At 39.7% G+C, this 27,353-nt stretch overlaps 2 protein-coding genes across 4 annotated transcripts in view; one reads left to right on the top strand and one right to left on the bottom strand.

Moving 5' to 3' along the window:
• Window positions 1-22,017, top strand: part of WASHC5 (WASH complex subunit 5) — a 76,584-nt gene extending 54,567 nt beyond the window's left edge. Inside the window, exon 32 of one of the 2 annotated variants that reach the window (XR_009559655.2) lies at window positions 21,177-22,017. The gene's annotated coding sequence lies outside the window, so the exon portion shown is untranslated. Of the gene's footprint in view, window positions 1-1,179; window positions 3,150-21,176 lie in introns of those variants that run through there. The other variant, XR_009559656.2, reaches the window with a different exon arrangement.
• SQLE (squalene epoxidase) lies at window positions 19-24,650 on the bottom strand. 2 transcript variants are annotated; one of them, XM_060287614.1, is made up of 11 exons: window positions 23,394-24,650; window positions 19,630-19,882; window positions 12,917-13,097; window positions 11,336-11,432; window positions 10,290-10,403; window positions 10,038-10,137; window positions 8,112-8,207; window positions 3,564-3,706; window positions 3,005-3,101; window positions 1,251-1,338; window positions 19-551 (listed from the first exon to the last, which is right to left on the bottom strand). In XM_060287614.1, the coding sequence occupies exons 1-11, from the start codon at window positions 23,682-23,684 to the stop codon at window positions 359-361; spliced, it is 1,653 nt and encodes a 550-aa protein (XP_060143597.1). In that variant the 5' UTR covers window positions 23,685-24,650; the 3' UTR covers window positions 19-358. The 2 variants fall into 2 exon arrangements, with proteins under 2 accessions (XP_060143597.1, XP_030731636.1); XM_030875776.2 differs by having other exon boundaries at window positions 10,038-10,209; window positions 23,394-24,648.
• Between the last annotated feature and the right edge of the window lie 2,703 nt (window positions 24,651-27,353).

The raw sequence follows: 27,353 nt of genomic DNA, 5'->3' as shown, positions 1-27,353 counted from the left end.
GCACGAGGCAAAAAGACATGAGAGTTCGTTCTTCATTTTATTTGCATGCCCCACAATAACTCATCCCAAATACTGAATTCAAAAGACAAACTGCAGTTCCTCAGTGTTAGCACTAATTTACGGTAACAATCATTTCTTTTACATATCTATCTTATTGTACCCTTCATTTGAAATTGCAAACTAAAGTATATATTTACATGTTTATATACAAATAACTTCAAAAACAAATTAATCCCAATCTTGGTCCAAGAGTTCCCACTTTAAAAGAGGTATAGTACTGTGCTATGTACATCTCTTCCAAGTCTCTTCAGACTTGGCAAGTTCCCAGTATTCATTCACAGATGGTTCCCCTTTAAGCTTAATGAACCAAGTACTTCATTTCTGAGTAAATTAGAGGAAATATTACAGAACACGCTCTGTACAATACAGCACCGCTACTGAAAATGGCTCGGGGTTTTGTAATCCAAGGTTCTGATTTAAAGCAAAAATATGTGGCATAGGCTGCAACGGCAAAGAAGTGTCCGATTAAAACCAGAGGATTAGGAGTCAATCTGTAATAAATAGGAAAGATAAAAAGTATATATATATAAGTAAGACCTGGAAATGAAAGTTGACTCATAAAGAGGTTCCAATTATGTATCATCTGTAAAGGTAAACACACACTCCACATTTTAGGGGACTTTATAAGCTTGCATCTGCCAACTAAGGGACAAATTAAAAAATTTTTTTTCTTACAAGAAACTACTTAGACTTCACCCCTGTCAGAGAAGCCAGTACCTCCTCTTCGTTTATTAAATTGTCTGTTTTGAGCTGTTTCTCTCACTAGTCTTGAGATCTCGGTCTGAAATAGCTGGATTGCCTGGCTTGTTGAGTCTAGATGTTTCAAAAGATAACAGTGTTGACATTCAGATAGCAGACGAAGGGGAAAAGTCTTAAAGAATTTCATTTTGCAGACTTTCCAAGAATAATTCTACGTATGTCTGCACCATCAGAACTGTTACTGAGTTTCATGAGTCCCAACAGAATTAAATTCTAAGTATAAACTTCTGTTGATCATGGTTCCCATAGAATCAACCCTGTTTCCTAGAACAAAAATGCAGCACTAACTATTGCCTGTTTTCATTTCTCTGGGCTACGTTTTGTTTGGGATGCTACTGGATGATAAAATGGCGCTTGCAGTCACTCATAAACCCAACTGTCCTAAGAAAACCTGGAACACCCGTTTCCTCTGTGTCATCGAAACAACTTACACAGAAAGCAGCCCAACTGGACCAGCAACACATTCTCCACCAAGTTTGAAGTAAAGAAAACACGCTTTTCTTAGTTGATGTAGGGAATCTAAAATAAAAGTTAAAAATTACTCCCGATCAAATTATCCACACATTTATGTTGGGTATTAATGAAATGTCAGAAAAAAATGAATGTGTAACATTTATTACACCTTACAGATAATTTCTAAAAAATCTAGTGCTGGCATTTCAGCAACCCAAGATTTCCTTTAAATTTCATAAGTCACATTACACATAGTAATTTAAGTGTGAATAAACTTTTTCTGCTAGTAAATAATTACTAAACATGCAGGTCTTAGAAGTTAGTTATTTAAAAGCTTAACTTGACTGTGTTGTAAATTCATTAAATGATGCAAACTACTTTCTTGTAAACACTTTTCTTATAAAAACACAGTTCTAGAAACCAGATTCCCAGTCTCTAAGATGCCTGATCCATATCTCTGAGCAGTAAATTATCAAGTAAAAAGAACAGCTGTGAAGAGTAATAATGCCTTATATGTGTACATTTTTTATACTTCTCAAAATAATTCATTAAACCCTCACAACATAATATAATCAATCAATAACCTTTTTAATAGTACAGAACCAATGTTCTTCTCAAGTATGTCTAGATTGTTCTTCACAAAAGATGAAAAAGGGTACAACAGGTAACGTTTTACTCCAATAAAGCTCATTCCTCCTCCACTATTTCATAACTTTTTTAATGTTGTTTTGTCAGCAGATTCAAACTCATCATGTACGAAACTCAAGAGCTTAGAAAAGCTTAGAAAGAAGAGCTTAGAAACACTCCAAATTTAGTTCGTTTCTTGCCCAACCAGCCACTGTAACTTCCATGCTCAACTAGCAAAAGAGATTTGCTTGGCATATCACAGTAAGTTGTCTTTTCTTTTAGCAAGAACGATGGCTAGAGACTCTGCAGGAAGTATTTGTACTGTATCATCCTTTGTAATCAGATCACCAAAGCATAGACCACTAGGGCCTCAGCCAGGTCACAGAAATAGCTTTGTTGTAAACACCTGAGGTAATGAGATTCAAGTTATATTTATTCTTGAAAACCTAAAGGTCTAGTTTTACTAACCTACCACTCACTAATTTGTACACGGCCATGGTTGGGAGGTGGCACAGATGCCTTTTCCTCCATTTCTACCACTGTTTCCGCTTAGTCATGTTTTCCTTAACGTATAGATTGACCATCACCTCATATGGAAACAAAAACAAAAGTGTGGGAATATTTCTGCTTGTGCACTTTAACAAAATCTAGGCTTGATATGAAGCTCATATTCATTTTACAAAATACAACTTTGAAAAGAAATTAAAACTAGTGTTCAGGAAGAAAAAGATTAACAACTATATTGCCTTTTAATTCATGGCCAGAAAGATCTTCCATCACAGTCTCATGCATTTGCATAAGATTTGCATCGCAATCTTATGCATCTGATTTGGACCAGAGGGGTGAATAATGACACATTAGTGAGGTATTGCTATTAAGGCTGTCTCCGGAAGCAACAGCCTTCCACACAAAGTGGTGGATACATGATGATTAGAAAAAGTCTTGCTCAAGGGCTGAGTCAAAAAGGACTACCAACTTGGAAGTTAGCAAACTCAGGAAACATTTCTAGTTCTGGCCTAATCACTAACTTTTTTGTAATTAAGTTCCCTTCCTGTGCTAAAACCCTGCACTTCAGCAATATTCTTTTAAAAATATCTGCACTTACCATCTGTGGCAGAAAATAATTCATAAAGAGCCTGAGCAAGGATATTCACAACAAAGGAATGAGACGTTTTTCTTGTCCAATAGAATGATTTTTTGGCCTGAAAAGGAAAAAGATCACTTATTATATGGTAAAGGGAAGGAAGAAAGGGAGAGAGGGAGGGAGGGAAGACGGAAGGAAGGGTAAGGGGGGAGAGGGAGAGAGAGAGCACAAACTGATGTTTATAATCCCCTAAACTGATAGTTATCCTGAGGACTGTTGTACAGTAATTATGCCTTGTTCAACATTTACACACCCACCAAAAAAAAAATCTCCAGAGCAATGAGTTACATCTCTGAAGCTAAGTGGCCCATGTAATCCAATGTTATATAATATCCAAATACAGAGATTCTAAAAGATTCACAGGTTACAAGTCAAGTTCTTAATCCTGAACAAGACTGCTTAAGAATCACTACTAAGGACCAGGCTCCTAGGTACAGACCTCCCCTTCAAAGCCCCATTCCTCTTAGGCCCCCCCAAAAAATCGGTTTTGTGACATTTTTGTCAAAGAATAATATCTTACCTGGAAAACAGCTGCATCATCATAAAGGTCAGGGATACCCTTTAGCAATTTTCTCCATAGTTTTATATCATTAAAAACAACAGTCATTCCTCCTCCAGTAAGAGGATGCCTCATGTTATAAGCATCTCCCAAAAGAAGAACACCTATAAAAAGAGAGAAAGTAGATTATAACATCATCCTGGAGCATCCTTTAAGACAAAAAGACTACTCTGGTAATTTATAAACATTTTGAATGTGAGCTAGTAAATGAGAATGTGAAAATACAAGGGACTAAATCATGACTAAAATTTATTCAGGCAAAAATTCAAGAGTTGATTCAATTAATATTTATTGGGTAACTAATATGTGCCAGACCCTGGGGATACAGTGAGAACAAGAACATGGTCCCTGCCCTCAAGAAGCTCACATGTATGGGCTTCCCTGGTGGCGCAGTGGTTGAGAATCTGCCTGCTAATGCAGGGGACATGGGTTCGAGCCCTGGTCTGGGACGATCCCACATGCCGTGGAGCAACTAGGCCCGTGAGCCACAACTACTGAGCCTGCGCGTCTGGAGCCCGTGCTCCGCAACAAGAGAGGCCACGATAGTGAGAGGCCCGCGCACCGCGATGAAGAGTGGCCCCCGCTCGCCGCAACTAGAGAAAGCCCTCGCACAGAAACGAAGACCCAACACAGCCAAAAATAAATAAATAATTAATAAACTCCTACCCCCAACATCTTCTTTAAAAAAAAAAAAAAAAGCTCACATGTGACCCTAAGATTAAGTCAAACAATGTCAAAATATTTATAAGGCCTCTTCCACGAAAAAACAAAGAATGTACAGGCATCCATGCATAAACAGCAAGCCTTCCACAAGGGAAAAAAATCAAGAGGTCGTTGACGTTTCACAGTAATATTTGCTGCCAGCATGTTATAGAGAGATGTCTGTATGGTTCCAAGGGAATAGGCAGATATTCCAAAACCATCAGAAGTTAATTTAGGAGAATAAGCCTTGATTGAATCTTAGCTGAAAATTAGGCCCCCTTAAAAACAAAGCTACGGAAGCAGAAAGCTCTGCACTTTGACTCGAGATACACCTCCTGACCAAGCTCCTGACTAAGGTTCCCATCAGTTGTCAGCCTGGCTAATGACCTATGACTTAGAGGGACAGTTAAACAAAGTATTTATTTAATTTTGTCTCTGAGAGAAATAGCCAACCATAATAATAGTGGCAAGGTGGCAGAATTATGGATAACTTTTTTCTGTAATGTCACAATATACTACATTTATAACTAATTATAGAATACACATAATATATATTAATTTATGAAAAGGTATATTCTAAATATTAATCCAAGTTTTTTATGTATTAGTCTAATACCTTCACTAAAAACCACGAACTATAACCAGCTTTTATTCCTCTTTCTCCATGGAACATTCCCAGTCCCACCAACTAGGATATGTTCTCACAGCATGCTGTTTATATCAGTTTGGCACTGGCTTTCATTCTGCTTTGCAGTATAGTTTGTTCACATGACTGGTAGTTTATGATGCATGTTTCTCCATAGCAAATGATAGCTGTTTATGTTCAGGAGCCACAGTATATCGACAGCTCCCGTTCACACCTCTCCTCAGGGCTCCACACTCCTGTTTTCAGTGGGGCTCCACCTGGCCATTCAAATGACCTCCCAGCCCTTCACACTATGTCCAAAAGTGAACTCATCATCTCTCCACACTTCCCTAAACTTACACACTTTTTCCTGTATTTCCGATGTCAGCACATAGGTGGCAAAATTATCTAAGCCTGAAACCTGGGATCCATCAAGAGACCTCACTGTTTCTTACTACCATTAATCACTGAGTTTCATGCATTCTTCATCTTAGATGCTACCCAAATCCATTCTCTACCTTCCATTTTTATTGCTACACCCTAGTTCAGGCCCTTCATCATCATTTACATGGAATAATTAAATAGCCTTACTATAGGCTTTAGTCTGAACTTTCCTCCAAACCACCTTCCACAACATATCAGAGTAGTATCTTTGAAACAAAACTCTAGTCATGCCACTACCTTGTTTAAAACTTTTCAATGAACTATTAGAACTAATAAATGAATTCAGCAAGGCTTCAAGATACAAGTTAAATATGCAAAAGTCAATGTTTTTCTATACACTAGCAATGAAGAATCTTAAAATGAAAATAAGTCCACTTATAATAGCATGAAAAGGAGTAAAATACTTAGGAATAAATTTAACAAAAATGTGAAACTTACTCTCTGAAAACTACAAAATACTGTTGAAAGAAATAAACTCTTAACATTTACAGTCAAATTTTGACAAGACTGCCAAGGCACTTCAATAGGGAATAGTCTTTTCATCATATGGGGCTGGTGCAACTGGATAACCACATACAAAAGAAGCTGAACCCCTTCCTCACACCATACATAAAATGTAACTCAAATGAATCAAAACACCTACATGTAAAAGCTAAAGCTATAAAACTCGTAGAAGAAAATATAGGAGTAAATCTTCATGACTTTGGGTTGAGCAAAGACTTTACATATGACATCAAAAGTGACAAAAGAAAAAACCAGATAAACTGGACTTAATGAAAATTAAAAACGTCAAAGAACACCATCAAGGAAACCAAAATGACAATCCATGGAATGAGAGAAAAACTTTGCAAATCATATCTAATAAGGGATTTATATCTAGAATAAAGAATTCTTAGAACTTAATAAATTTTTTAAAATTTACCCAGTTAAAAAATGTGCAGAGTCTGAACAGACACTTCTCCAAAGAAGATACACAAATGGCCAATAAGCACATGAAAATATGTTCAACATCATTATCCATCAGAGAAATACAAATCAAAATCACAGTGAGATATCACTTCACATCTACTAGGATACTATGAGCAAAAAGGCAGATAATAACCAATGTCAAGGATCTGGAGAAATCGGAACCCTCATACATTGTTCATGGAAACGTAAGATGGGTCAGACACTTCGGAAAACAGTTGGGCAGTTGCTCAAAGCATTCAACAGAGTTACCCTAAGACCCAGCAATTCAACTCCTAGGTATATACCCAAGAAAAATAAAAATAAATGTCCACACAACAACCCATACACAGGTATGAACCAAAAGTAGAAACAACCCAAATGTCTACCAATTGATGAATGGATAGTCAAAATGTGGTACTGACATATCCATACATGGAATATTACTTGGCCATAAAAGCAAATGAAGGACTGATACATGTTACATGGATGAACCTCAAAGAAGCCAGTTACAAAGGATCATATTATATGATTCCATTTATAGGAAATATCCAGAAGAGGCAAACCTATAGAGACAGAAGGTAAATATTAATGGTTGCCTGGGGACTGGGAGGAAAAGAGGAGTGACTGCTAATGGGTACAGGGTTTCTTTCTGGTGTGATAAAAATGTTCTAAAATTAATTGTGGTGATGGTTGCATAGACCTATGAATATACTAAAAAGTAGTGAACTGTACACTTTAAATGGGTGAACTATATGATTTGTGAATTATATCTCAATAAAGCTATTATAAAAGAGAACTTTTCAATGACTTTCCATCGTCTATAGGATTAAAACTAAACTTTAAATAAATATCTTACCTTTCTACCACTCTGACACCTATCCTATGCTCCAGCCATAGGAAGCTACTTGAGTTCACTTAAGTGCCACCATTTCTCGGCCATCCTAGCTTTTGTAGATGTTGTTCTGCCTACTTAGAAGTTCCTCATCTCTCGAGACCTCCCTGGTGGCACAGTGGTTAAGAATCCACCTGCCAGTGCAGGGGACGTGGGTTCAATCCCTGGTCCGGGAAGATCCCACATGCCACGGAGCAACTAAGCCCGTGCACCACAACTACTGACCCTGCGTGCCGCAACTACTGAGCCCACGTGCTGCAACTACTGAAGCCCGCGCGCCAAGAGCCCGTGCTCCACAAGAGAAGCCACCGCAGTGAGAAGCCCGTGCACCGCAACAAAGAGCAGCTCCCGCTCGCCGCAACTAGAGAAAGCCCGTGGGCAGCAATGAAGACCCAACGCAGCCAAAAAAAAAAGAAAAAGTCCCTCATCTCACTGTCCACCTGATGAGCTCCCACTCACCCTCCGTGCCCCAAGTCCAGCTTTGTTTCCAGAGCAATGTCTTCCCTAATCACCCTTCCCAGTTCACAGGCTCCCCTCCCTGCCTTGTACACCCCACCCCTTCGCAGTGAATCTGGGGTACCATGAGTGGGCTTTCATTACAGCATTTATGATCAGTGTTCTGAAATTATATCTATATCTCTCACTAGAAAACTGCCTTCTCTAGATTAAGGACTGTATTTAATTAACTGTTGTATCTCCAATAACTAGAACAGTGACCTATATGTACTGAATATTAAATAATAGATATAAAACTAATTTTAGTATTACTAATGCATTAATCCACAGTAATCAAGTTTCCGTACCACATGTTACAAATTGTACCACATACATGTCATTTGGAGTAATGAATCTGAATATTTGGAATATCTTTTATAAAATCAGTCCAATAAAATAATACCTCGTTTGTTTACTGGTGAAGAAGGGAGGAAGCTTGCTGGCATCGACCTCAAACGAGAATTCTGAGTGGCTTCTAGGAATGGTTCTTTGAGGTGATCTGCAGTAAAGCCCACCCCACCAAATAAATGGTTTATAACATTCCAATTTCAAGTTACCACATTTTCTTATCAAGAATAAACAAATACCTGCTACACATCTGTTATGGTTGTTACATATATTCCTTGCGAAAAATCAAGAACTAATTATTACTAAATTGTTCATTAAGCACCTAGTTATTCAAGCTAAGGAATTACTAAGGAATCTAAGAGAAAATTAATGTAAGTAGATAAACATAGAGCTGGGTGAACCAGAAAACTTCAGGAAAAGTGAAGCAAATCCAGATGAGATGAGACAGGGAGAAAAACCACCCACCTCTCTTCCAAATGTTAAATGCTAGGTATCATATATTTAACGCCTAATTTACTGTCACCACCATATTCTATAAGATCAGATGAAATATACCACCAATTCACAAACAGCAGGAGGGTATGTACAGTAGAAAAAGGGTAAGGTGTATAGAGCACTACCTTTCTGAGCTTTAGTTTCTTCATCTAGAAATGAAACAGTTGGATTAGCTTATCTCTGAGATACTTCCCAGTTTTAAAGTTTTGTGCTTCTACCTGCATAGAAAATAAACTTTCTTTTCATACAATTCGTAATCTGGGAATATAGGAGCAGAATGCCTATGCTGAAACTATTCCTTCCTACAATGAGTAGAATTTCCATAACTTAACTAATTTGAGCATAAAATTACACAGGGCAGTCTGCTGCAACTAAGTTTCGGACTGGGGGGAAAATATCTATATAAAAGAAAAAAATGCTAAAACTATCACATTATTAACTATCCTTTTCCTAAATATGCATAACTCATTCTTTCCATCTGAAAGCTTAAAAAATGCCTTAACTGAGTGAAAATGTATTGAAGTGCTGAAAATGTCATTGTTAAAAATCTAAATTGGTCCATGTATACCTTAATTTCTGTTAATATTCCATTAATTATTAAATAGAGTGCTTTCACTTAGTTTAAAAAATAACTTTGCAAAAAAAAACTTTGCTTAATTTAAAAAATAACTTAAAAAACATAATATTTAAATAAAACGTACTCATACCAAGGATAATGTGCTATTACTATAATCATATCATAACTGGCAAGCAGGGTTTCCCTTCAATTTTATCAATATTCTTAATAATTTGTTTATATTTCTTTCTTACATCTTCCTATTCTCAAAAAATAATAATTTTAATGAGTGTTTTACAAAGATGTCTGAAAGACCCCTTATAGCCCTCATGTTCTGAGGTCAGAGATGTATGAGCTAGACAGACCTGCTTTCCACCTTGGCTCTGCCACTTACTAAAGGTTTGTATTTGGAGAAGCTAAGTAACCTCTCTGAATCTTAGTTTCCTCATCTGTAAAATGGGGATCATGATAATGCCTACCTCATAGGGTAGTTGTGTAGACATTCAATTATGTTTGTAAAACACCTCTTATATGGTAGACATTCAATATATGGTAGCTATCATTTCTACAAAAACCAAGCACAAGAAGTAATTAAGTGTAAGAGCTATTTCAAGAATTCTCATACCTAGACTGCTATCCAGACTACCTTAAAAAATACCATATATGCCACTATTAATGATTATTCAGAAAACTAATTATTACTAAGAAAAAATACATTGAAACTATTTTTTTTACTTGGAGATTTTTTTATGTGCTAGTTTAAATAGTTCATTCAGCTCCAGTGTAGCTGACTGGATGAATTTTTCACCTGCCATCCTTATCTTTGGCCTAATTTAGACAAAGCTTCAGTGAGAACTGGAAATGAAGGGCCTTTTGTGAGACTTGCTTGCAGACAGTAGATTACAATGGCAGTGAAATACTATTTCTTACCAGGTAATTGTGGGTAAATGTTTTCAGTCATGTATTCTCTTAAATTCCTTGGCATTTCTCCTCGGACATCAACAAGTACTCGAGTTTCATTAGGTGAAATCTGGTAGATGAGAACTGGACTCGGATTAGCTAAAATAAGTTCAGCATGATTTGCTTTAAACTGTGGTGCATTCTAGAAAAACAAATAAAATATTTTAATAATTTTCAAGTTTCAAGTTGCTTTTATTTCCTACAATTGCATTCCTATGGTACCTTCATAAGGAAGCCAACAAAATGTGAAGAAACGGAAACTTTATTGGCGACCAGGTTTTTCCTGAACTTGGAAAAAAGTCCATCTGCAACAACGGTCAATGGAGCATGGAGTTCCTACAACAAAAACAAAGAATACTCAGCTAAATGGTTAGAAGTACACAGTGAAAAGGACATTCTTTTAAAAGGTACATGAACAAATTTAAATACATTATGGGGCATTACAGAGTATTTGAAGATAATGCTATTGAAGGAGCTGTTACACGGGCTGAAGGTAATGCACGACCAATCTTTAGAGACCCTTCCCCTTGAGTCCCTGAGGATCACCTTCCTCCAAAGCCCTACCATCCAAACCATCTGAGATTAAGCTACTTTGATGGACACTGGGGGAAACTGCTACAAAGCAAGCACAGCCCATAGAGGATTGAATCTCATTACAAATTCCAAGGACTAACCACATTCTTTTATTCTAGAATTTTCTAACTTCACATAGTGCTTTCAGTTAGTGGCTAGGGCTTAGAAGAATTTTTGTACATGTAGATGTATGTATTTATATTATCTTGTAATTGCCCCCATTAGAGTATAATTCCTAGGACGTGGTTACCCTATGGAGCAGCCGGGAAGAATCAACAGATAAGCCTTGGACTTTCTCTTCTTTACTAAACCAACAGGAGCAAACTATTTTATTCTGCTATTTCCCCAGACATTCTCTTACTTTTTGCCTTTCTTACTTAAACAATATTTTATTCTAATCATTTCTTTTATGCTGAGTCCTTCCTTTTTGCATCTTCCAGTTCCCCTCTGCTTCTCTCCTAGGGTACATTTCTCATTTAAGTTTTTAATACAGTTAAAATCGTGGTGTTTGTTTCTGAAGTTATTTGAACAGCATTCTGGAGTGCTCTAAAGAACAATGTGGTCAATTCGGTGCAGAGGGCTTAGATCTTGGTCCCTTTGATGAATAATAAATTGGTGAGCCTACTTTTTTAAAGGAGTAGGAGAAAAAGAAAATAAAAATCTCTTAGGAAGAGCTAATATTTGATATATCTCACCTTGATGTCTCCAGTCTCTCTATCCCTGTACTGAACTCCCATCACAGCATCATCTTCTTCTAGTAACTGCAGCACAGTGCCCTCAATAAACTTTGTGCTAAAAGATAAATAAACAGAAATAAATTCTCTGGTAGCATAACTGAACAATTTAAATAAGGAATGAAAAATTCCCTTTTCCTTATCTTGAGTTTACCCATGTAAACTGGACACACATGTACATAGAAAAAGGTCTGGAATGACGAAAAGTAAAAGGATCATTAACGGATTTTAGAATTGGTGTGGTTTCAATTTTCTAATTTCTTTCTTTTTTAAAATTTATTTTAATTTTGGCTGTGTTGGGTCTTCGTTGCTGTGCGCGGGCTTACTGTAGTTGCGGCGAGCGGGGGCTACTCTTCATTGAGGTGTGTGGGCTTCTCACTGCGGTGGCTTCTCTTGTTGCTGAGCACGGGCTCTAGGCGTGCGGGCTTCAGTAGTTGTGGCACGCAGGCTCACTAGCTGTGGTGCACGGGCTTATTAGTTGCTCTGCGGCATGTGGGACCTTCCCAGACCAGGGCTTGAATCCGTGTCCCCTGCATTGGCAGGCGGATTCTTAACCACTGTGCCACCAGGGAAGCCCTTAATTTTCTAATTTCTTAAAATGGAATACATATTACTAATGTAATGATTTTTTTAAAAGCATTTTAAAAAGTAACATGAGGTTTTATCTCATTCATTAAAAAATAAAATACATGCAGAAAAATTTTACATACCCACACAAATTCATACACGGAATTGGAACTTATCTACCAAATTATTCAGAGTAGTTACTTCTAGTTAGAAGGATCATGGATAATTTTTACAATCTTCTTTATATTTCTGAGTATTTTTCCATTTTTCTACAATGAACATATTCTACTTCCATAGATATCAAATTCTTTCAGTTCTAAGAATAATCCACTCATTTCACTTGCTTTGTCAACACTTAAGCCTTTGCCAATGACATGAGGGTTCTCATGTTTAAAACTTAAACCTCCATTATAATGCATAGGGCTAGAGACAAATATAAGTTAATAATTAAGAGAAGCCCTTTAAAAATTGTGAATCATTATACTATACACCTGTAACTTACATAATATTGTACATCAACTATAGCTCAATAAAAAGAGAGAGAGAAGCAGCCAGTTCTGTCAGTCTAGGTCCTTAATATGAATGGAACAGGGATCTTCTCTTGAAGTTCTCTAACCTGACTTTTAATAAAAAGTACCATAACCACAAACCCCAACTCCCAAATGGGCACATATGAACTTAAACCTTAATTACAACAACTATATCCTCTAAATTCCAACCACATAAAAGATCACATATTTAGTCAAAGGAAAATTCTCAGTAGTTCTATGTCATTCAAAGGAAGGTTATCTATATGATACTCTTAACAAAGGCATTGAAGAGCTAACATTCTTCTAACTTATGGTTTATTTTAGTATAATAGCTATGTTCTAACCCATACCCAAACACTTATGAAAATGTATAAAATAGTATTTGTAGGAAGGCCAAGTTTAAATGTGTTTCTTTAACATCATGTATTTGAAGCTGTAGTCTTACTTGGGCTCGGCCATAGCTGCTTTCCGGAGACTCATGATGAACCTTCCATGATGGAAAGCTCTTCCACTCTGCACATGACTGTTTTCTGACAGAGGGAAAGGAATCTGAACCTCTGATTTGCTCTCCTGATCATGAATTATGTAGCCATTTACAACCTGGGCATCAATACCTTCCACTGTATCTGCAAAACAATTCAGGTCAAAAAAATCAATTTTGTAATATACCCAGAGTTACACTAGGCACCAAGAGGACATGGACCATTGAAAATGAGTTTCTTTGTTCATAAAGCTATGATACCAACTGGAGAACTGGACATTACTATAACTATTTCAGAAATCTTAATGCTTCTGGAAGACAAGTCTTAGCAAATTCATAATATCACAAATATTTACATATAAAATTCATTCATTAAAATTCATAGGAAAAATATTAAGACCCTAACAATAATGGGTAAAAGTGTATAGATGATTCACACTAAGCAGTACAGAAACATTGAACATATCAGGAAAAATGTTCAAAACTTGATTTAAAAAAAATCAATGAAATAAAACTGAAACTATAAGACACCAAATCTCTCAAAATTGCTAGTGAGATAAAGATAAAATGGATAAATTTATACATTACTGGTCATATTATAAAGTAATAACATTTTAGAAAATAAGTACAGCAATAATTATCAAGAACCATGAAGAAGTTAGCATCCTTTGATATAATAATTTTAGTCTTGTAATCCATCTAAGATATTCATCCTAAAGATATAATTCATATTTTTAATAATTATTAAAGGTATATACAAAAACAGGTTCACCACAATGTTACCTCTAATAAGAATAACTGTAAACAACCTAAATATGAATCTAAGTTAGGTAAAGTATGTTATTAAGTATGAACTGAGAAAATACTATGTACAGGCTTAAAATTATGCTAAAGAATGGTTAACAGTATTGGAAATACGTTTCTGTGAAAAAGTGGACTTTAGCATGTATATTAAAATAGTCACATAATATATATTTAAATACATTAAAATATATTAGGATTAAGTACATTAAAATAACTTCATTTCTGATGAAAGGAAAACTTTAAAATTTAAAACTTTAAAAATTGTTTTTATAAAACAATTTTTATCACACATCTATGCTAAGATCAAAATAAATCAGTTTCTGATATGCTTTTTAGTCACACTTAAAGTCCAGTCAGGGACAAGCTGGATGAATACTTGTCACACATCTGACCTAGGACCAAAGTAAGTTAATTTTTTGGTATGGTTTCTAAATTATTCCAGTTAAAATTCATTCAGAGAAAAGTACACATACATCCTAAAAGCTTCCAGTTAGCAGTGTATTCACTTTGGATCTCTTTGCCAGTCTTTACTGACCTAAATGTTTAAAGCCCATCTAGTATTTCTACTTTTGTTTTGTCAGCTACTGAGATAGCTTGTTTTTCTTAAGCCATAATTATATTATGGAAGAACTTTAAATGCTAAAACTGTCCAATTTAGAACACAACAGACAATGTGAAAAGTATATAGACGATGTGAAAAGTATATAGTAGCACAGTAAAATTTTTCCTTGGGTAAATTATCCTAAGTCAAGTATATAAACAAGGTCTAATTTAAGATTTCTTGAAAAATCTTTCTCTCTCTTTCTACTTTATTGATGAAATCAAACATGACAGACTTTGGCACTTTTACTTCCTTAAGCAGGCAGGAAGATGGCACCCTAAACCTTAATGAAATTCAGGCTTCACGAATACTAGATAGTTAATAACTTTGAAGACAGTGATGGGACTTAGAGCTGTCACTATTAACCATATAGCTCCAATATTAGACTACTACTATCAACATATCAGATAAACTGGCATGGAAAACTCTTCCACATTGAAAAATGCAGAATTGCTTTCTATGAAAAGGCAAGCTAAAAAACAAAACCAACAAAAAAACTGCATATGCAATAAATGAAAAGCAACTTCAAAGTCAAACCAGTGAGCAAGTTTTAAAGGCAATAGCATAAGGGCATCAGAACCACAAGCCTAAAAGGCTGGAGTTATAAGGGCCACTCCTGGATAGGAGGTAGGGGCCCCCACAGGCAATGGACGTTGGAACTTGGCACCATACGTAAATTTCTTGTCAATACGACAGAGACCAGAAAAAATCAATTCAACGCCCTGAGACATGGCATGGAAGTAAGCCATCTACCATAGGCCATGGGTGGAGTCATCCATAAGAAATCCAATCATAACTTTGTACCATGACCTGGTGTGAAGTCTGAACCTCAAAATGAGTATACAGTGCATAATAAAATAGGTATCACTTATGGAAGTCCAAATATAAATCAGAGTCAAGGAGTAAATATAACAAAAGACAAACAAAATTTATGACATTTTATTTAAATACACTCAAGACCTAACTGAATGGAGAGTATACCACATTCATGGATAGGAAGTCCAAGACAATTTTTCTAAACCTGAGCTAGACATTTAATGCTATTTCAGTCTTAATCTTGACAGGGTTTGTTTTCATGGGAATTGAAACCTGATTCTAAATTTTATATACAGAAAAACAAAAAGGCCAAGAAAAGTCAAGATAATCCTAAAGAAAGTGAGGTGAGGAGGAGGTTCCCCACTGGATAATGAGACTTATTATAAAGATACAGCATTTAAATTATAATGTATTCATTTGAAGAGTTCTAGATATTAAGCTTAAGCCAAAGGGCAATCAATTCACTTATTAAAAACCCACACACCAGGATGGGTCAGTCAGTATTATATTAAAAGTCCACACTCCGAAAAGTAACTATTTCAAGGGCTTCTATTATCCATAGCTCATCACACCTGAGGGGGAACTGATAGCATAATGAATGTTAAAAAGGACTCTTGCTATGATAGTAAAGGTACGCATGATGCGTGGACTGGCTAAAATACCTCAGTGGCTCCCCTCCCTCTTGCACGGCTCTCCTCACCCTTACATGAACTACCCATAAGAACCCATTGAGGTTTGCTGCCACAACCTTGGACATATCCACTGAGGCTGGATTTCTAAATGATTCTAAGTCCAGTCATTAGTCTGAGGGCATTTCCAGTTGCCTGATGTTCAACGATAAAGGTAACAAAATCCTGTCTCAGGATACTGTCACATCTGCCTCAAGTGACCGTCTCATGAAGGGTGGTGGTTAGGAAACTTAAAAGGACAGAGGTGGACCTCCCTTCCTCACAATGCACTCTCTCCACTTGGGTCCAGAGCCCTGCAGTCTTTTGCTTTTCCTCCTCACCTGCTCCTTCTCGGTCGTCTTTCTTGGCTCCGGCTCACCTCACTGACCTCTATACGTTACAGTACCCCAGGGGTTGTCCTGCACCTCTTCTTGGCAATGTCATCTAGTCTCATTTAAATACCATGACTCCTCTCTTTCTCTCATCCCTCACATCTGATCCATCAGCCGGTCCTACTGACTCTTCCTTCCGAAGATAAATATATTCCCAGAATGTGACCACTTCCCCCACCTCTACGGCTACGACCCTAGTCCAAGCCAACAACTCTCACTGATTCCGCAATAATCTCTAACAGGTCTCCCTGCTTCTGACTTGCCACTTTATGATCTACTCTTTTTTCTACACAATAACAAGAATATTTTAAAATAATATTTCTAATCATACTTCTAAAATGTGAAATCTAATAACTCCTCTTCTTAAAATTCTCCAGTGGCTTCCCTTTGGAGTAAAAGCCAAATCCATATAGTGGACCACAGTGGAATCCAGCCCCCATTGCCCATCTGACCTTTTCTCTATAACTCACACCACTCAAGTCAACACGATTCTCCTTCCTTGCTCTTCAAAGAGGCCAGGCTCACTCCTCCCACCAGGCTTTTCCCCTTGATTCTCTCTCTGCCTGGAGAGAGAGTCCTTTCCTCCAGGTAGCCCTAACTCCTTCACCACCTTCAGTCCTTTACTCAAATGTCATCTTCTCAGCGAGGCTTTCCCTTCTCCCACTTCATTATTTAAAATTACACGCCACCCTCAACTCCCTATGTCCCTTTTCTGATTCTTCTCTAAAGCCCTTATAACCATAATATATACTCTAAATTGTATTTATTCATCTTTTATCACCACGCTCTACACTAGCAACTAGAATGTGTGCTCTGTGAGGGCTGGAATCTTTGTTTTGTTCACTACTGTAGCCTCAGCACCCAGAACAGTACTTACAATACGGCCAATGCTTAATAAATATTTGTTAAATGAAGCAATGAATGTAACCCCTTTAGTCGCCCCTCTCTCAACTTTACCTTCTCTGTCACCACACAAACATGCTCTATCTAGTATCAAAATACCCCTCCTTTGGGGACTTCCCTGGTGGCGCAGTGGCTAAGAATCCGCCTGCCAGTGCAGGGGACGCGGGTTTGAGCCCTGGTACGGGAAGATCCCACATGCCATGGAGCAGCTAAGCCCGTGCACCACAACTACTGAGGCCACACACCACAACTACTGAAGCCCACCGCCTAGAGCCCGTGCTCTGCAACAAGAGAAGCCACCACAATGGGAAGCCCGTGTACCACAACAAAGACCCAATGCAGCCAAATACAAATTAATTTTTTTAAAAAACCCTCCTTTATCCTCACATCTGCATCTCACCTCTGCCGTTTCTGTATTCTGTTAGAGAAAAACTCCTCGAGAGTAGTTCTCTAGTCTCAAATTTTTAATCTCCCACTCACTTCAGTCTAGGTTTCGTCTACACAACTCCACCAAAATACCGTCAATGTCACAAGCAACCTCCAAATGGCCAAATCCAATGGCCCTTTCTCTACACTAATCTTACCTGACCCTTCATTAGCAAACCATGACATGGCTCCTTTCCTTTCCTGATACGTACCCGTCCCCTCCAGCTAGAAACATTTTCCTCTCTTGGATTAAGGACACCAAACTCTCCTGGCTCTTTTCTGCCACTCTGCCGGCTCCCGCTCAGTCTCCCTGGCAAGCTCCTCTTCTTTTACCCAATCTCTGAACATCAGTTTCCCAGGACTTGGTTTATTCTGTCCTCTCTTTTCTCCCTGCACACTCTCCTTAGCTGGTCTCCATCACTGCTGTGGCTTTTATGTATTACCAATATGCGGACATCTCTGAAGTGTCTACTCCAGCCAGCTCAAATCACTCACTCCTCTGCACTCGAGATTCATATATTCAACTTGACATCTCCACTTGGATATCTCAACAGGTCTCCCAACTTCCTCCCAGTGCCTGTTCCTCTCTAGGTCTTCTTATCAGCAAACAGCACCGCCATCTACCAGTTGCTCAAATCAAAACCTAGGAATCATTTTTTAATACCCCCTCTCTCATACCTCACATCAATCCTTTAGTAAATCATGCCATTCCTGCCTCTTAATTTGGTCATGAATCTGTCCACTTCTCTTTACATCCTCTCTACCATACTAGTCCAAATCACCATCATCTGTCATTTGGACTTAGCAATGAGCTCCCACCAGACTCCTTGAGTTGACTCTTGCTACCGCACCACCACAGTCTTGGAGGCTATTCACCACACCATATCCACACATTCTTTTAAAACAGCTTTCTACAAACTGCAGGATGTGACTCAGCGGTAAATTGTGAAGTGACTTTCGAGCTGTGAATTGTACACTTGGGTAAAATCATGACAAGTATTTAAAAAGTAAAATTTCAGTCTGATTTAGGTATGTTTGTAGGTACTGAGTCAGGATGTAAGGTGTGTCTGTCACTGTGAGTAGCTGTCAAAGGTCTGAAGCCCTTATAGAAGCGTAAACAGGATGCTGTCATATTCCTGCTCCACTGCCTTCAAAGCCCTGCATGACCTGGCAGCTGCCTACCTCTCCAACCTTAATCTCAAGCCACTCTCCTTTCCCCATTACCCAATACTTTCTGGCGACATCGGTCTCCTTTTCAGTTCATTGAATAAAATAGCAAACATTCACACAGTGCTTACTACATACCAGGAACTGTTCTGAATGCTTTGTCTTTATGAATTCAATTAATCCTCTTAAACGATGAGACAAGGACTGTTTTAAGTGTGCCAGTTTTACAGGTGAGGAAACGAATACACAGGAGGTTAAGTAACTTAGCCAAGATCACACAGCTTTTTATGTATCTGAGGTGGTAGTCAAACCCAGGCAATCTAGTGCCAGAACCAATGCTGGTAATTACTACAACGTACTGCCTACCCTACATACCAAGCCAGCTCTTCTCAGTTCACAGCCTGGGCCTAGATTTATACTTTGATTCCCAAGAGTAGATAGCTGATCTGTCTTGTTCACCGGTATAGCCTTGGCACCCAGTACAGCACCTCATGCAAAGCATACAGCAAATATAAGTATTTCCTAAATGAGTAGTGTTTAAAAAGCACTGGGTTAATGGATGAATGATGCTTTAAAAAAAAGGTTCCGTAACAGGTACATCATATGCACTCTACAAATGATAGTTCCCTTCACCTTTCACTAAATTTCATGTCCTCATTCTGGTTTTCCAGTCTTCAATTTTGACCATTACAATGTTTTAGCCACTTCATTTATCTCACTAAGGCTACTTCATATCTCCTCATGCTTATTTTCGCCTTTGCTCTCATTTTCATGCAAATTTGTTGGTAAATGAATAGAGTAACTTTTATACATGAAAATAAAATGGAATACCTTTTTACCAGTCATAGCAAGGAGTGCTTGCTTATGCCACATAACTCCTAAAAATCACTATGAACCTACCTTCAAGACCCAGGTCTTTAAGGACATGATAACCGCCTGGCTGCAGAAATTCTCCAAGTATCCTGTCAGGCTCTTTTAAATCTCTCTCAATTACCGTCACCTTTCTTCCATCTCTGGAAAGCACTGCCGCCAAAGCAGAGCCGAGTACACCAGACCCCACGATGATAATTTCTGGATCATTTTGAGAAGATATCAACGTAGAGGCAGTTGCTCCTATTAAGGTTGTTTCTGAAATACTGGTTCCTTTTTTGCACTGTTTTAAAAAAAAAAAGTGAATTATGTAGCCACATTTGTTATCTTTAAATCATACTACTACTATATAGACACACTGGACATTTGCATCTTAGGTAAAAACTATACCCTAAACATTATCAAACCAAATGAACTGTTATGTTTTTAAATCCAGATCATATATAAAAAATGATATCAAAATATTGGTTAAACAAAAACGTATAATAATATCCCAATAAAATTCAATGTGTATTCCATCATTCAGACATATTTAGAAAATGCTGTCACATATTTATAAATCCATAATAGGCCAAACATAAAAAATGTTTACAAGGGGCTTCAAAGACTTACAGGGAAAATTCTATCATTAATTACTCAATGCTTCAAATATATACTGAGCATCTACCAGATGCAAATCATGTACAACTTTTTTTTTAATTGATTTATTTATTTTATTTTATTTTTGGCTGCATTTGGTCTTCATTGCTGCGCGCGGGCTTTCTCTAGCTGTGGTGAGTGGGGCTACTCTTCGTTGCGGTGCGCGGGCTTCTCATCACAGTGGCTTCTCTTGTTGTGGAGCACGGGCTCTAGGTGTGCGGGCTTCAGTAGTTGTGGCACACGGGCTCAGTAGCTGTGGCTTGCAGGCTCTAGAGCACAGGCTTAGTAGTTGTGGCGCACGGGCTTAGTTGCTCCGCGGCATGTGGGATCTTCCTGGGCCAGGGCTCAAACCCGTGTCCCATTGGCAGGCGGATTCTTAACCACTGCGCCACCAGGGAATCCCATACACAATTTCTGATATGACTTCATGTTGCAAATTATTCAGCACCCTGTAGATATTTCAACAATTCATCTTTATTTTCTCCCTCTGGATTTTCATCTGAAAAATCTACCTTAATCTAAAATCACTTTTATATAACAAAAAGACTGTCAAATCCTGGCTATTGATCTATTGAGAATATTTATCGTAAAATTCCAAGAGAATAACTCATTCTGTCCCTTGGGATTCGACCTGTTCACAATTTTAGTCCTTACATATAAGAATATATTTAAAAAAAAAAAAAAGAATATATTTAAATTACCTTCCTTTCCCCCTATCCTGATACTCTTAAGAGAGCCTAGTCAAACAAGTGGCCCTGCAGTTTAGGAATAAGGACAAACATTAAACCTATCACTCGTTGGGCTGACAGTAAAAACCTTTACTTTGATTATAAGAAGATGAAAAAGCCTGTTTTGAGAGATGTATGCCCACTGAGCATAACAGTGCCTGTTACTTTTTTTTTTAAAGAATAATTCAATATTTTTTGTTTTGTTTTTAGCCGTGTGTGCTGCACATGTGTGATCTTAGTTCCTGCACCAGGGACTGAACCCTCGTCCCCTGCATTGGAAGCACAGAATCTTAACCACTGGACCGCCAGGGAAGTACCAGTTCAATACTGTAATAAGTATTTTTTCTTGGTATGTGGATTCACAAATATGAATACATTTCAGATTCAGAGTTGCAAGGAACCATCTTCCTTGAGTTCTCTGACCTTATCGATTAAGACTAAATGCAATTTTGATGGGGTTTTAATGCCATTTTGACAGGGTTTTAATAAAAAAGGAAGGAGATAAAACCTAAAATCCTTTAGAATTTTAATTCTCTGTGATTCTAATATTCATTCAGCCTGTATAATGGACTGGGGCCTTCCTGTCCATTCTACTTTTTTATAATTTCTCTTAGAGAAATTATCTTTTCACAATAGAGTCTACTCTTACTCTCAGTATTTCTTAATGGCCAGAGCAACTGTCTATATTTAAATTACTGTTCAGAGAGCAAGAAAAGCCCCTTTTGTCATCTTAGCCATTTGTTATTAGTTATTCTTCCTAAATTTTCCCTGTTAAACACACACACACACACAATCCTGGAAGGAGAACTCTGGAGAAAGTTACGTCTTTCAGAGCCTGGTCAGTAGATTAGTAGCTCCCACTAATGGGAACTTAGTACTCATTACAGTCTACCAATTCCCAGGTATTTAGGAAATAAGCAGAAAGCCTGAGGTGTTCACAGAGTGGAACCAATAGTGACTGCTGGTAATCCGATTTCCTACCCCCAAATTTCTCTGTGGTATAACGACATTCCAGCCACCTGGACTAGTGCTCAGCGACCTCGAGGGACATTATCTCAGACAAAGACACCAAAGACGTCAATTTGAGGATTTAAGATTCCCTCTCCCTCCCCTCCCATTCCTCCAACCCACACCCACCCTATCACTGAATTCAGCACCTCTCCAAAGGTTCCTAACGGAGACTACCTTTAGACTAATGTTAATAGCTACTATTTATCACAGTTATGAACCAGGCATTTTGCAAACATTAACTCATTCAATTCGCTATAACTACCAGCAAGGTTAGTGCTGTTCCCACCTAAAAGAGGCAACGGATCCTTACAGAAACTAAGCAATTTGCCAAAGGTCTCACAGTCAGCAGTGGTGAAGCAAAACTTCTAAACCAAGCCCCCCTCTTCTGCAAACCGTGCTGATCTGTACTGCAGATACAGGAAAGTGATGTGGATCCAGAGCCCAAAAAGAGTGAATTATTCTGTAGGCCACGCACCCTAACGTCAAGTCACTGTCGTCCCTTACTTGGCCTACTGCTGGAGTCTCTCACCCCACATCCCTGCTTCCACTCTTGTACTCCTACAATCCATTCTCCACACAGAAACTGGAATGTGCTTCTTAAAAAGTAAAAATCAAATATCATTACTCCCATACTTAGAATCCTCCAGTGCTCTTGGGAAAAAGTATAAACACCCAAGGGCAACAAATCCGAAATGTTCTGACCTCAACAACCTTTCCCCCCTCATCTCCCACCATTGTCCTCCTCTGCTGTCTTTGCAGGGATCATCATAACTTCACGTGTATTTGAAGACTCACCTTTGATTTAGGAACATGGTTGAACTGCACACATTAGTCTCTTGATTTAGGACCTTGATTTACTCAAGGCTCCACAGACTTGGGGAGGGAAGGGTGTTTTGCCTAAAACTTTAAAACACAGCATTTTACTCTGCCAGCTCTTGCCACTGTTCTGTGACTTTCCCCAGGCAGCTGTCCCTTCTTATAAGCCGCAGACTTAACCTGCAGCAGGTTTCTTTCTTCCCAGGTTCAAACATAATCCTTACCAAAGGATTTAAATTTAAAAAATATTTTTTTCCAACACAGATGGTGATTTTGTCCTAGTGATTCACACATTTCAACTTTCATCATCAAATCAACATCCATAATCAAACCAATTTTATTTAGCATTGGCACCACCAACACTAAATGAAACAAAGGTTTTTCAATCATTCCTAAGAGCCTCAAGGATTTAGCCAAGGAACAGTCAAGAGCTTTTAAAACAAACAAACAAACAAAAAACCCAGCTATATGAGAATTCCTACCACAGTATCTAACCTGCAGCCTTTCGCCCTTTAAATTAGAATATTTACATTTGAGTAACCCCAGTCCTAATTTTAATATAACACACTCATTCATTTGCCCACTTGGAATTCAACCTACCCTCCTAGACCCGAGCTGCTCTTTATTTTCTGATCCAGGGGGGGATTTGGCCCAGAAGAAGCCAATGAAAGGCAAGGCTGACAGAATATCCGAGAAGACCGCGAACTGGGAGCCGCTCTGCTGGCGCCCGAGGAGGGCCCCGTTCCGGTAGCGACAGCGATAGGACAGCACCAGCCCCAGCGACAGGAACACCAGCACGCACAGCAAGAGCTCCTTGTTGGCCAGAGAGACGAAGTCTCCGCATTTCTTATAAAAATAGGTGAAAGTGGCAATGCCAAGAAAAGTCCACATGGTTTAAAGGCTTCTTCGGTGACACCGGGTCAATGTTCAGATCCGATCTTTTCTGGTAGGGTTTTGGTGTTTAGATGTTCTCCCCAAAAGGTGTTGCCAAAAGTAGCACGGGGGACCGGCCAAAGTCCAGTAAACACCGTCACAGGATTACAATTCAAATCGGACTAATTTACAAAATCACATAAAGTTAGTATAAAAGTATCAGAAGAGGGGAACGTTCTCCAGGATTTAAAAAACAGTATTTAAAAATCTCCTGCTCCAACAGCTCCCGACCAGGCTCTCCCCTTTCAAGCAATCCATGTATTTCCCCACGCCCTTTTTTTTTCTGGAAGGCGAGGAGGGTCCTGGGGGCTATTCCGGATGATGTTCTAAATTTTGTTGCTGGCTCGTCGCGCAGTAAAATTGCTCTTCTCTCTCACCAGCAGCAGGTGCCCTTTCAGAAGAGGAACAGGGGGAGAAACATCAAAGAAATATCTCGCGTTGGGAAAAATGCGGCTTCGCCTCGTCCGACAGCGATGGCCCAGCCGGGTAGGAAAGCGCCAAGGGCTGCGGCGGTGAGGAGTGAGCGTCCTCTCTCGCCGGGACCGCCTTCGCCCACCAAAGATGGCCTCGGACTGGAGACTGCGGCTCTAGGGCAGGGAAGCGCAGCCCCTACCTCGAGACCTCCACCTCACCGCGGCTCCCGAGGCACCAGCCCCCGAACCTTCCAGCCGCTGCACGGCAGTCTCCACAGCGCTACCCTTAGAGGGCAGCGGCGGCGGAGGCGGAGGCGGAGGCGGAGGTGGAGGCGGCGGCGGCGGCGGCGGGGGCTCCCGACGGACTCCTCACCAGCATCCCTCGCGGGCGGCGGCAGCCTTCCAGCGCGGCGCTCCGGCAGTAACCAGAGTAACCGCCTGGAGCCCTAGTTGATGGCCAGGCCCAGTGCACCTCCGCGGAGGATGGGCTAGGCCTGGGCCAGGGACCAGAGGACGGGGCCCCGCCCACCGTCACCGCCCTCCGCCTCCGCCAACCAATGACGGCGCGCACCGCGCCGTAGGCCGAGATGGCGCTATGCCGTGTTTGGCCAATCGTAGGCGGCGCGGCCCGCGAGGTGCCGCCCAGAGAGGAGCTGGGACGAGGTTGCGTGGAGTGGGGTGGGGGCGTGGGGATGGGGGCCCGCCGCCCGTTGGGCGGATGGGAAGATATTGGCTGGCTCGGGAGGCAGTATGGCTGCAGGGGGTGATGCCCTGAGTGCCGCGGTCCCAGCCGCTGGGATTCTACCCGGAAAGAGGTGGAGCTGGTTCCAAGGAAACCCCGCCGTAGATCCGCCGCCTAATGTCGGAAGGTCTCCATTCATCCGGCGAGCATTTGTGGAACGCTTACTACCTGCCAGGCCCAGGTGTCACAGAGAGGAATCAGACACAGGCTTTCTGTCCTGTGCCTACTGTGTGCTGGGAGGCGGTAGAAACAGCTACAGGTGCATGGAGAACGTGACGTTCACAGCTGAATCTAGAAGGAGTAGGCAGGCGTTTGCTGGAGGAAGAAAGGAGAGGATATGCCAGGTGTTCCCTTCCTTCACCCCAAATTGTCGGGCAGCTGTGCACTTGTCACTGTACTCAGGCTGAAGATACACTGTGCGCGTAGCCCTTGTTCTCTTAACATCAGAAACAGGGAGGAGGGTGCGGGGCAAAGAAGTAAAATAAATAGAGATGTGTCGTAAGTGCCCTGAGAAAGTGGGCGGGCAGGGAACCATGGAAACGGGAAGCAGCCCTTCACTCGTCCTGGAGTGAATCAAGCAAGGCCACCGGGCAAGTTACATGAATTGTTTCCAGGGCAAGCATTCTGTTGGGAACAATACAATCTACAAGATTCGCAGGGTGAGAGATGGCCCTTGTTATGAAAAAATGAAACTTCCTAGAATTTACTGAGGCCTTTGCTCACCTTATTGTAACCCCGGACTGCCTATTTTAAACCCTAAGACATGTACAAATCCTTTCTGCCATTTGGAGCACGACTGAATTGTCACCTCTTCTACCAAGTCTCCATTGATCCTCACCAGGTCACATAATAGTTTATTCATACCTTATCATCCCAATCTCTGACTATACACTTACGGTTATTACCCCACTAGCTCCTATGTTCCTTGAGAGAAGGAGGATCTGTCTGATAAATCAGAATCACCCACAGCACCTGGCACAATATTTTGCGTTTAATTTATCGTCCATAAAAATGAATGAATGAATGATGAATGACAGTGGTGTAGTAGGAAGGCCAGGTGACTAGTATCAGGAGACCTATATTCTGGCTGCCACTAACCAGCTTTGTGACCTTGCACAAGTCAAATCAGTCAGCCTCTGAAGGGAGAGGGCAAGGTCTTCATGAAATCTAAAGTTCCTTGCAGTTTACTGAGTTTATGTAAGTGTAGTACTTATCATTTTTTACCCCAAATATTATGTTTTATCTGCTAATGAAATAATTATGTGTCAAAACGCTTTCACAGGCATCATCTAACACTCAAAACCACTGTGATTGAAAAAATAACAAATATGAAACAAAGAGGTTAAGTGGCTTGGCCAAATCAGTTTATAAGTGATGAAACCAAAAGTTAAACTCCTGGTCTCCAAATCTTGTGTTTCCCCAATACTTTTTTTTGCGATACGCGGGCCTCTCACTGTTGTGGCCTCTCCCGTTGCGGAGCACAGGCTCCGGATGCGCAGGCCCAGCGGCCATAGCTCACGGGCCCAGCCGTTCCGCGGCATGTGGGATCTTCCCGGACCGGGGCACGAACCCTTGTCCCCTGCAAAGGCAGGCGGACTCTCAACCACTGCACCACCAGGGAAGCCCCCCAATACTCTTAATCAATAACTTCTTTAACTTTTCCCCATTATAAAACCAAAACTTTGATTTTTTCCTTGACATTCCTCACTGGTAACAAATTCAGCTGCTTGAAATACACATCAAATTAAAAACAACTCAAGAAAAGAAAATCAATTTAACGTGTGGGAAATCGTTTTCCTGAAGATAATTCTTCAATAAACTGCTTGTTGGTATCTGTGAGTTCCTATACTGCTAAAATGACAGACAGCTTGGCCAGCTGAATCTTGTAGAAGAGAATACAACTATGACCAGGATGATTGTTACTTGATTACCCTGTACTAGAGATTATCATAAGAGGATTTTTTTCATACTAAGTAGGTAACTTTTTTTTTTTTTGTCCACGACACGCAGGATCTTAGTTCCCTGACCAGGGATCCAACCCATGCCCACTGCAGTGGAAGTGCATAGTCCTAACCACTGGACCACCAAGGAATTCCCTAAGTAGATAACTTTTTAATCCTTTGAAAGTCACGTTCTTCATTGTGTACGGTCAAAGATACACTTCCAAACTGGGGGCAAGAAGAGCATTTGTGATACCTAGCATAAGGCACGTTCTGAATGCCTATACTTTCTGAACTGAATTAAATGCTATATAACCATCACTTAAGTATGTTTGAATGTTGGCCTGGCTGCACTTATTCCAAAACAAAAATCTGTCACTCAAGCCTGAAGTGAAGGCAACAAAATATGACACAAAATCACCCACTTACTGGCAGAAAGTAATAATACTTTCGTAATCATGACAAGAGCTGACACTTTTATAGTATGCACAGCATTCTAAAACTTCTTTTCGTACATTAGCTAATTTTGTCC

Source organism: Globicephala melas, chromosome 17, assembly GCF_963455315.2.
Source record: "Globicephala melas chromosome 17, mGloMel1.2, whole genome shotgun sequence".
Lineage (NCBI taxonomy): Eukaryota > Metazoa > Chordata > Mammalia > Artiodactyla > Delphinidae > Globicephala > Globicephala melas.
Note: the sequence above shows the minus strand (reverse complement) of the source record. Positions and strands in the feature narration are given on the sequence as shown.

What these genes read in the sequence shown, in the direction of transcription:
- SQLE (XM_030875776.2), bottom strand. Translation starts at nt 23,684, where the DNA reads ATGTGGACTTTTCTTGGCATTGCCACTTTCACCTATTTTTATAAGAAA. An exon ending in TTGTTGGCTTCCTTATGAAG is followed by an intron (nt 10,210 to 10,289) that starts GTACCATAGGAA and finishes TTGTTTTTCTAG; the next exon opens with AATGCACCACAGTTTAAAGC. An exon ending in CCAGTTGGGCTGCTTTCTGT is followed by an intron (nt 552 to 1,250) that starts GTAAGTTGTTTC and finishes TATTTATTACAG; the next exon opens with ATTGACTCCTAATCCTCTGG.